Source organism: Odontesthes bonariensis, chromosome 8, assembly GCF_027942865.1.
Source record: "Odontesthes bonariensis isolate fOdoBon6 chromosome 8, fOdoBon6.hap1, whole genome shotgun sequence".
In the NCBI taxonomy this organism is placed as follows: domain Eukaryota; kingdom Metazoa; phylum Chordata; class Actinopteri; order Atheriniformes; family Atherinopsidae; genus Odontesthes; species Odontesthes bonariensis.
The window spans coordinates 9,648,269-9,659,064 of NC_134513.1; the positions used below are offsets into that span (position 1 = coordinate 9,648,269).

General features: G+C 41.2%; 2 protein-coding genes across 3 annotated transcripts in view; one reads left to right on the forward strand and one right to left on the reverse strand.

Moving 5' to 3' along the window:
- The window catches only part of LOC142385247 (fatty acyl-CoA reductase 1), a 46,823-nt gene extending 42,327 nt beyond the window's left edge, over positions 1-4,496 (forward strand). Inside the window, exons 9-12 of the mRNA XM_075471598.1 lie at positions 24-195; positions 285-414; positions 764-891; positions 1,940-4,496. Of these exons, the coding sequence (XP_075327713.1) occupies positions 24-195; positions 285-414; positions 764-891; positions 1,940-2,102 (593 nt within the window). The 3' untranslated portion in view covers positions 2,103-4,496. The remainder of the gene's footprint in view (positions 1-23; positions 196-284; positions 415-763; positions 892-1,939) is intronic.
- Positions 2,829-9,396, reverse strand: LOC142385248 (endoplasmic reticulum-Golgi intermediate compartment protein 2-like). 2 transcript variants are annotated; one of them, XM_075471600.1, is made up of 14 exons: positions 9,243-9,396; positions 8,000-8,132; positions 7,804-7,912; positions 7,651-7,697; positions 7,490-7,557; positions 7,338-7,378; positions 6,904-7,005; positions 6,695-6,790; positions 6,484-6,539; positions 6,125-6,223; positions 5,920-6,017; positions 5,636-5,798; positions 5,164-5,243; positions 2,829-5,061 (listed from the first exon to the last, which is right to left on the reverse strand). In XM_075471600.1, the coding sequence occupies exons 2-14, from the start codon at positions 8,103-8,105 to the stop codon at positions 4,981-4,983; spliced, it is 1,146 nt and encodes a 381-aa protein (XP_075327715.1). In that variant the 5' UTR covers positions 8,106-8,132; positions 9,243-9,396; the 3' UTR covers positions 2,829-4,980. The 2 variants fall into 2 exon arrangements, with proteins under 2 accessions (XP_075327715.1, XP_075327714.1); XM_075471599.1 differs by having other exon boundaries at positions 8,000-8,138.
- Positions 9,397-10,796: the final 1,400 nt, after the last annotated feature.

Genomic DNA, 10,796 nt, shown 5'->3' on the forward strand with positions numbered 1-10,796 from the left:
CTCTCATCCTCCTGGTTTCACAGAGCACCACGTGATGTCGTCCTTCAAGAGGAACCCCTTGGAGCAGGCTTTTCGCAGGCCCAACGCCAACATAACCTCCAACTACCTGATCAACCAGTACTGGATCCTGGTCAGCCACAAATTTCCGGCCTTCATCTACGACCTCTTCCTGCGTCTGTCTGGACAGAAGCCACAGTAAGACAAAGCAAGGCAGCTCTGTGTTGGTCTTGATATTGGCAGTAAAACGAATCCATGTTGTAACGCGCGTTCATCCCTCGCTGCAGAATGATGCGCATCTTCAATCGTCTTCACAAGGCCATCGGCCTGCTGGAGTATTTCAGCAGCCAGGACTGGGAGTGGGGCTCGGACAACATGAGCATGCTGATGAGCCAGCTGACCCCCGAGGACAGGAAGGTGGGATTATTGCTGTACCTCCATAAAACACAAATGGCTCATTACAATTTATTTCAGATGAAAGTTCTTCCATTAGCCACGATGCTAAGAGGATCTCTATGTTTATTAAAGGCACCGGTAAAATTAACTGTAAAATGCACCAGAAAAGGCACTTTTGTCTTAATTTAACTCTAGTCCTGAGGGAGCTCAATCTCTGGAAATACAATGTTTTATAAAAAGGAGGAGATAATTGCTCCCTCTAGTGAGTGTGAGTGGGACTTTATAAATACTCTTAAGTTCAACTAATAGCAGCTTGTGTTTGTCTTTGTGTTTAACATGCCCCGGCTTTTTGTGCGTGTGTGTTTTCCAGGCTTTTAACTTTGATGTGCGCCAACTGAACTGGCCTGAATACATTGAGAATTACTGCATCGGCACCAAGAAGTACGTCCTGAATGAAGACATGTCTGACATTCCTGCTGCCAGGCAGCATCTGAGGAAGTAAGTCAACAAGAGGAGGCAACGTAAACAAAGGAGTAAAGAGATGGTTTACCGGTGCATATCTGTGAAATAACCTCCAGTCAGGGCGTAAATAACTTTAAATGATAGTTTTGTTACTATGTAAGTGTAAGATGAGCTGATCTCCAACATATATAAAGATGGCGTCACTAGCAAGCAAGTTAGAGAGGTTTTCCTTTTTTATTCAACTCTACGTCCTTTTTCTCCAAACACACTCATTCTGACCAAGAAGTTCAAGTTTAAAATCAGCTGTCCCCAGCTGAATTAGTTTCTGAAATTGATCAGACTTGTGTTGTCCATTTGCAGGAATTTTGTCTTGATGTACAGTACTGCAGACGTCCCTCCACAGTCTGTTAATCTTCCTGCAGTTGTGATGCAGTCGAATGAAGGATTTGATTTAGCATTCTAACAAACTTTTGAGTAACTCTCTTGGAAAGTTTTCTTGGTCTTCCAGGCCTTAGACTTAACCTCTTCTACTGCCAGTAAGGGATATTTCATAGGCAATCGTGTGTGGAAACAGACGCCTGATCATGCTTTGCGATCTTCTTAAGCTACCCCAGCTTTGTTGACATGATTTATTCTAATTTTCAAAGTGTTAGGCAGCTGCTGAAAGGCTCCTCGGCCTGATGATTGTTGGGACAAGGTTTATGGAAGTAGAATATTTTCTAAAACTGGTTGCGATTGCCCAAAGGTTATTTGTAAAACAAATTATAAGAGGTCAAATCTTTAAAAGCCCAAATTTGTGAATGATAATTTTGCCTGTTTCTGTCTAAACCAGCTCAAAACAAAAAGAATATGCCGTTTTTGACTAAAATTTTGAAGAATGTTTATCTTTGCTTTCATGCCATCTGGACATCCGCTCATCTTGTTCTGACTGAACTGTTCAAAGTAACAATAATTCCACCAGGGTAACCTAAACTTTTGAATCCTGCAAAGACCTTTACATGGTTCAAGTTTCAGTGTCATCTATATTTCTGTGTTTTAAGGCTTTAAACTTGCCTCACACCTCCTCTCTCTTCTCGTCTCCCAGGCTGAGGAATATCCGCTACACCTTCAACACACTGTTAGTCGTTTTCATCTGGCGGGTATTCATCGCACGCTCCCAGATGGCCAGAAACATCTGGTACTTTGTGGTCAGCCTCTGTTTCAAGTTCCTCTCCTACTTCCGTGCATCCAGCACAATAACCAATTGAGTCTTCTTCTCCGCTTCGACGGCAGCCCTCACCTTTAGCTGTCGGCAGGAAAAACAACATCCGAGACTCAGACCCTGTCGTTGTGGATAAGCCGGGCTTGTCTACACAAGAGGACTGCAGCTGAGTGAACCACTCAGAAGGAAGGGAATAAAAAGAAGAGGTCGACCAGCCATGACTTATTTGCTTAGTTTGGAAATCTGTCATCAGTACCTGCACTGTTCGGTTACCAAACCCCGTCCAAAAAAGTGTTGTTGTTCATTTTGTACCTACTGTTTTCTTCAAAGTGGCCAATTATATATGCAAGAATTCAGCCTTTTGTGTGACTTCCACTTTCTTTTCACCCTCTTGAATCTAATTGCATCGCCTTGCCTTGTGATGATTTTTTCTTTTCATACTTGAAATGCAGCATTGCGTCAGAGGAGGACAGTTTCTATACGGTTGTTTTGGTTTTGTACTGTGAGGATCTCCAATTCTTCTCTTTAATACACAGGTGATTTGGATATATGTACTATGTCTTGCATTATGTGCGTCTACTGATTTTTTTTTTAAGATGACACTCAAGGCTCACTGGTGGTTCTCTGTCACTTATTGAGAGCAGCGTTAAAACTAAAAAAAATCGGGCCACGCAAGACAACGAAACATGAAGATCTGCCACCCTTTCTGCTGTTGAGGTTGTCGCTAATTTATGATCACAAACAATAGTATCAGTATATCTTGTTTGTTTGAATGCTCATCCACTTTATGCCTGTTTGTACAGCAGTTTATACTGAACTAAGTTTACTACTTTTACATCTTTATACTTGCGTCAAAGGCTGATGTGTTAGACCTTGGCAGTGTAGTATATATAAATAAGAGTACATCAGAGTGAAGTTTATTTATATAACCTAGTACATATTGTACAATGTTCCTCAACAGGTCCTTACCAAGCTTTCTAAGAGAAAGAGCCCTAAAACATTAGCACATTTTTCTCCAGGAGTTGAATTAGAAGGAGAAATAGGCTGGGGTAATGAATATAAATAGTGCAGTAGTCAGAAATGTCAATTGGAGAATTATGATGCATCTAGGAGGAGTGGGTCCGTATAGATAAGTTTGGCATCAGTGATTCACATTGCTTTAGTTCAGAGTCAGGGACCAAGCTTGGGGAAAAGGTCCCTGAAAGATTGAGGGACAGACATTAAATGTCGGTCACAGTTTTAACCATCAGCTACATTCCAGTCGAGATTACCAGAAAAATAACCTCCATATGACGTTCTTAGTTCTGCTTGTGTCCTCAATCACAAATGTTGTGTCTGCTGCAATATCGAGATTGGTTTAGACTTTGGCATTTCCTACAAAAACACCATTTTAAACAGTAGAAAGTGTCATCAGATGATCCTTACCTTTTTTTACATATCACTGGGAGACATGAGAAAAGCAAATGGTTACCACTGTGACTTGATGAAGCATGAACTGGAGCTTAAGAAATTCCAGACAAGCTCAAAGGAAAGCAGTGCATGACCAGGGAAGGTGTCGTCATGGTACCCAGCACATGGCAGAGCTTAGAGGCTAACATGTGTGAAGGTGGTGCAGTTACCTGGTCAACTGTTTGTTCGGTATGACTTGTTAGGAGAGGCAGGTTTTAAGACTGTGCCCATTGTGACTATGAAGCTATTGTGGAAAGATTGATCCGTCTTCTAATCATTCTTTGGAGTATCATCTGCATAATCCCAGCTACAAATGAGCCACCTAAATGCAAGAAAAAAGAAAACTAGTGGACCAAGTACAAAGCTGTGTGGAACGCCATGCCTTACAGAGGGGAGAAATGACAGTGCTAGGTAGGGGATAGGCCTGTGGTTTAGACCCACCTGGCTTCCTTGATCCCCGCTCTGTACAGAGAAACTACCAAAAACTTGTATTTGACTGTTGATTTTTGCTTGTGTTTTCACAGGACCACAGAGCTTCCCTCTGTCTACCAAAAGTATTAAATTTGGCAGGCAAGTCTGATTTTTACTAAACGAATTAGGAAAGCTGTGCAGTATTGTGTGTGTTGTAAGGCTTGACGAAATAATAACGCTGAGCCTTTACCAGGAAACAAAAGGGACAAAACTAAACGTTTATGCAAAGCTCACGTCTGGTGTCGTAGCTGTTTTCGCACAAGGCCAGCATGATGAAGCGATTTCGTCAGGTTTTCCTCAAAGAGCTACAGGGCTATTTTAACGCTGTCGTCCGTGTGGAGTTCGGCTATTCTGCGTGTCCGTTAAACAACGGAGCGCCGTCGACAGGCTGGAGCAAACACAACACAACCACGGTCATCTCATTCTTTCTGGTGTCATTTGCAAACTGTTTGACGACCTGTGTTTCCCCCTCCCCCTCAAGTCTTTGCAAAACTAAAATAAACTAGATTAAAAAATGCAACTGTGTTGGTGTCTGTTACACTTGCCTTCTGCTGATTCCTTCTCTTCAGAGTTACAGGATTTTTTTTTTCAACTCACAAATTTCAGCCATAAAGCGTGCTTTACAAACACATGGTGTTCACTTTGTTTTTCCAACTTGGGCACACCTTTAAACCACTGCACATTACAGAATACATGATTGTATGTTTCTCTTTTTCTCTGCCAGCTGTCATCTTCTTCAAACCTGACTCGCAACAGTTAGAAAAGCTATCTGGTTATTTTTAGTACTAGCAATCATGGCCACTGAATCGATAATAATGCAGTCATGTGGCTCACATTTTCTTTAAAGTGCAATGATATGCGTGGGCTATATCAGCTACGCTGCTGAAAAACTTCTTAAACTAAACAATCACAACAAAACACAAGATATCTGATGGCTTGAATGTGTCCCACTGGGATGAGGAAGCTCTGAGGAGTTGACACTTTTGATGTTCGCTGTGTAGCAGCTACTCATAAGCGGCGTTCTCAGCCAGCAGAGGAGTCTGGTGGTTGTTCAGATTGTTCATCTGGTTGTGTAGCTGTTCATCCTGGAACAGAGTCAGTTAAGTCTGTTAGGTCTTTCACACAGAGAGCTGCGTTCTTTCTGTTTTTGAGCAGAAATACCGCTGATGGGGGACAGAGTGGCTCACCTCTCTGGGCCTGTAGACTCCAAGTTTCAAGCGACAGCAGATGACATCAAAGCAGAAGCCGACAAGGCTGTGAAGCATGCCTTTAAAGAAGAAAACTCTGAATGAACACGCTTTGGAGAGAAAGTGTGCCTGAAGTCAAACAAAATTACAACACTTCATGCAGTGTTTTTACGTTGTTTTTCCTCTGTAATGGAAAAGCGTGTAATGAAAAAAAGTGACATATGAAGCATGTTTAAACCCCTGATATCTAAACACAACTAGAGTTTTGTTAATGAGGTGATTATTGTATCATGCCAAGATCTAAAGACATTTAGCAGACTACTGGTAGTCATCTTTGATTATACGACTTTTATCTGCGGGCAACATTTTGAAGAACACTGAATGTTTTTCTTTTCCAGTGTAACAGAATATGGCTGTAATGGTCCTGTTGATAGAAAACAATACTTAAGATTCCAGGGTAAAGTGGACTCGCCTGTTGTGGAAAATATGCCCCCGACGATGCCGCAGAGTCGCACCAGGAACTGCCACAGCGGCATATGCTGCTCGATGACCGTCACCATCAGAGAGCTGGTGTCGTACTTGACAAAGATGCCGGAAACGCCGTGACTGCCTGCTGTGTGGTTTATCACCCGCTCCTTTATAACACGCAGCACAGGAGATAGTATCATCTCAGGCTTTGTTGACATCCTCCATCCATCCCTCAAAATGCTCCTTGGTTTTTTAAGTCTTTTTTTTGTTTTTGTACTGAATACTCACTCGCTCGGTCACAGAGAACTGGTGTGTGTCGGCAGATATCTTGTACGTGCTCAGTCTGGTGGGCACCACTGTAATGAAGTACTGGAACATCTGGTTATCTGCAGTGGATGAATGTGGAAAAATCAAAGACTCAGCAGTGACCATGCGTGGATGGACCACGCAAGATGGTTGGAAACGTTATTACCGCTGGGTTGCACTAACTTACTGTTAAAAGTGATTTTCAATGTGCTGTCCAGAGGATTGATGATGCCTGGGATCACCTCACCGAAAGATAAATGGTCTATTCGATGGGAAAAGTTGTACGCTGCAAAGCAAAAATGGGAGAAAGGCTTTCTTCATCAGCTTGATTTCATGGGGATGTCTAGAAATAATTCCCTCAACTCATATATATAAGTACTTTAGTGCAACCATATGACAATATCTTTTTATTTTTGTTTATTCTTTTCTAAAAGATGGCAGCAAAGATTTATCTTGCAGCTGCGTCGTCCGAAGTCGATAACACGAAATAATGCTGCAGCACAGTACAGTAAATAAACATCATTACGAAAGCAAGCTTTAACTCACACTCATGGCTCACAAATGCTGCAATGTGTGCATGGCCTTGAGGATGGTGAATTGGCCTGAAAAAAAACAAGTATTAGCATTAGAAAATTAGTGTCTCTGCTCTATGTTATGATGCCATTTCACACAGTCTGACGCTGGATCCCGAGAGGGAACACTACAACCTCCTGCTGTATCTGTTTGCGTCTTTTTAACCGTTCAAATCGTGTCTTACTTTCCCACAGTGATGTGTAGGTTTCCTGCCACTTTATTAACATAGACATGTCCGTGAATCCTGCAAGCACTGAGCGGCTCCGAAGGGGCACCCTCTCTGCAAAAAGCCATGATTCACGAGATTTCATTCGGCCATCAGCATTGTATATTAGAGGCTCCCCAACATGCGGGAGCGTAGCTTAATTCTTCACCTGCTGTTTTATCACTGACCGTGGTGGCAGAGCGGTGGGAGCTCCTTTCAGTAGAGTTTTGTATAGGACTTCCTGTAGAGCATGTTCCTCTCTCAGCCTGCTCTGTATGAGATGCAAAGTCCTGCAGAAGAAAGAACAGATGGTCTCGCACTTCGGGAATGTAGTTGTGTGGGAATTTGTCACTGCAACCACCTGCCGTGTGCCTGCGAAACTACTTCAAAAGCTGTTTTTGGAAGAGGAACACCAAACCTACTTATTTCAGTTTCGCCACATGGTTTTAAAAACCGAGGTGCCAAACTTTCCACGGCCACAAAAATCAATATTTCTTTATCAGTTAGTCTGCAAGCTTCACAACCTTGATTATGCTTTACAATGCCAAATAAAACCGGAATATAGACAGAAAGTAAATATGACAGAGATATAGGCATTTAGACTTTTTTTTAATTGGCTTACCTTTGCCAAACTCTCTGTTGTGGGGTCAGCTCAAAAATAACCTGATCAAGCACAAGTGGAGATGAGATGCAGAAAAGATGAGCAACACCTTAGTAAACCGGCTTTTTAACAACTCAGCCCAGAACTCATGTTTGAAGACGTGCTTCACTCACAGACTCGTACTGCAGGCCACTGGATGTGATCATAGTCTCAGCCAGGTCCAGTATATCTGCTCCCACATCTGCAGTTAGAGACATGAAATCCACGCGTTAACCGACTCCTTTCTACATAAACGATGCACATTAATGAGTGACGGAGAAGGTGGGATACTCACGCTGGCATTTCATGGCGACCGTGATGTCGACATTTATTCTTAGTTTACTAAAATCAAGAGAAAGGACCATTCTTTTTACTTTACACTGTAACTATAAGCAATGCAAGCACGTGTGATGAATTCAAATTGAATGAGTGAATAACGATAACTCACCTTGAGAAATCCTTGTCAACTGCATACTCATACTTCATCCACGTATCTTGATAAACAAAGAACTCGAAGACAGCCAGAAGTGCCATGGCACTGAAAGCTATGAGTGACACTGTGGAGGAGACAGATGATCAGAGCCGGTTCGTCCTCTGCCGTGTTACTGTTGTCTCGTCATTTGTTTTTCAGCGGGAAGTCCCACCTGTTCCTCCGGATGCCGACGTCTCCACGTAGCTCTCCGACACTTTGGGAAAGGCGTCCAGCTCCTTCACCAGGCTCAGTGCTTTCTTCCTCGACAAGCGCCTCATCTTTAGGTTGACGACTGCTTTCCACCGCTTGAACTCAAATAATACACAAGTTATAGGTGTTGCTTGCAGGGATAATATCTATATTACTTGGCTCTATACTAGTCTTACCAAGGATACGAATATTAACAAAGGACCGCTCTCTATAGTAAGATGATTATCATCTCGAGATGAATATTGTGCTTGCATAGTACTGTGTAAACGTCTTGAGCCACTCTTCGTTTATGCATCTGATTTTGTTATCTTTGGCATTATTTGTGGATGCAACTAAAGAAATGGGAACAAATGACGTCCCTGTCACAGACTGCTGGTGATAAAGTGTCTAAAGATAGCGATTCAAACAGGTTCTTTGCTGAGTTGTCTGCCAGTGTCCAAAGAAAAACTCTAAAAAACTTCAAGAGGAACAATATGAGAGATCTCTGTCCGTCTCCAGTAAAGGACCGAGCTTGAGAGTGCGACCACTCATAGGAAGGGCAAGTGTGGAGTTTGTGTTATAAAATATAAACACATTATATAGGACTGAAAACGCCACTGTTTCCAAGTGCAATTTTTTTTAAAGGTGCTTAAAACATGCCCTATCTATTTTTTTGACATTATCATTCCAAGTATTTTCATTTGCTGTATGAATCAAATTTATCTTTTGGTTCAAAACATTTCACAGAAACATTTTGAAATTGTTATTATTCACTGTAACTTGAGTTTATTTTAAATTCGAGTGAATGTTTATACAAATCACTGCATGTGAAATACCTAAAAAAAAATAGCACTGTACTGTGCCCATTTATCACATTAATCATTTCTATAATGATCCTTATTTTGTGTTAATGATGCGTGGTCACATCTGTGGAATCTGTCGTGTTCACCAAATATCACAAATATTCACTTGTATGCAAATATAAAAACACCAGCTGACACTTTTTCATCTCTAGACACCACTAAAACAGAGATACGACGGAAAGTAGAAATATAAATAAATAAGAAGAACAACTATTGGCATACAGTCCATGTTGAGCGAGACAGATACGCCACAAACTGCATATAAGTATTAACGAGACGTTTTCAATAAACAGACCATTAGCCGTCTTCCTAAAGATGAATAGCTTTCACAGGTGTAACACCAACATTCATTATTCATCTCACCTTTATTTGTCATCTGTTTGGACGTTAAACTGAGCTACAGCCTTATCTGAAGCCTTGCTGAAGCCATTCTCACGCAGCTGGCCGCTGTTTGAACGGCATCTGGATTTTGACAGAATATCATCAGTGGTACTGACGCGCAGGAGACTGGGCGGGCTCGCTTCCTTCTCCTTTGGCTACGTCATCGCGTCTACGTGTGCAGGCTGCGGGTACGACGCGCAGTGAAGGCGCAGCCGGCAATTTTGCTTTTCCGTCAGGAGATGGCGCCTTTACACTAAATTGTTCTCCAATTTGGAGTCAGGATGATGCTGAAAATGAACATTCAATTATTCGTGGGTATTGATTTAAAACGTGACCCATTTATAATAAATGTTTCAACTAACTTTATTTGATCAAATAAAAACACTGTGTCAAAACTGCCCATACATACTTAATGGCAAATTTAATTGCAATATATTAGCCATGTATGTGCATAAATAAGCTTATTTAGTGATGTAATTAAGCAAGGATACATTGTTTCAATGTTGTTCAAACTTTATCTATTCCTTTTTAACATTCTGAGGCTTTTTTTCCTTTTTATTTAATTAAGAATACAGCTAACAACGTGAGGTACTTTAATTTAACAGTGTTTTAAATTCACTCAAGCTTTCCAGATTGCTGATTTTCAACTATTTACGTTTTAAATTTCCCTTCAGGTTTGTAATTATCAGATTATCAATATAAGTATATGTAGGGAAGACAGCTATCACGTGGTAGCATGGTCTTTAAGTTTAGATTCTTAGCTTTAACTGAAGGTATATAATGCAGAAAAAGTTTAGGATTTTCAGCTTGTTAATACTTAAAACATAATGTTTCAGGGGCTCAAAAGATTTTGTATTATTGACCCAGAAGCTTTACACTTCATCAACAGATGTGAGATGAGATCAGTCTGAACCAGAGTAACTGGAAGAAACATCTCTGGAGCACGCTGAAAGTGGCTCATGATCTGAGGCATGCAATGTTCCTTTTTAAACAAGTGGGAGCAGCGTGATGGCGTGAGTACGCGTGGCTGCTAATGCCACGCATTTATTGATGATGTTATAAAAGAGAGAGGCAGGTGGATGAGCTCTGAAGAGTGCAGTAATATGCTGTCAGATTCAGCCAAATGCAGCAAAGCTGATTGGTCCCTGCTCATAGTACTTCACAATGCAGAGGGAGGATGATCCAGAACGTAACGTGAAAGCAAGCTTGGAATTTTTTAAGATAAAGAAGTGGAATACTCTGCAATAAGCAAATTAGTCAGCTGGCCTCAGCCTTATCGAGCTTAATTTAATTTGCTACGGACAAAACTTAAGGCTGAATTATAAAGGAGGTATCCTATTCTCTGGTTCCATACAAGGGCAATCATTACCAGCGAGGAAATCTACACAAAGTGTTCACAAATGAGCATTTGATTCATGGCCATGTGAATTTGTCCGATTACATCTAAGCCACTGAAAAGAAGATTTGCTCGTTTAAAGAGCTGTAATCAATAAACTCTTGTCTCAATTTAAATGTCAATATCTTCTAATTAAAGTT

Bases quoted from the DNA above. Each gene is read 5' to 3' on its own strand.
- LOC142385248 (XM_075471600.1), bottom strand. From the start codon at position 8,105: ATGAGGCGCTTGTCGAGGAAGAAAGCACTGAGCCTGGTGAAGGAGCTG. The intron at 7,913-7,999 runs GTGGGACTTCCC...TCTCCTCCACAG, and splicing joins GTCGGCATCCGGAGGAACAG to TGTCACTCATAGCTTTCAGT. The intron at 6,224-6,483 runs GTGAGTTAAAGC...TTTGCTTTGCAG, and splicing joins AGCATTTGTGAGCCATGAGT to CGTACAACTTTTCCCATCGA.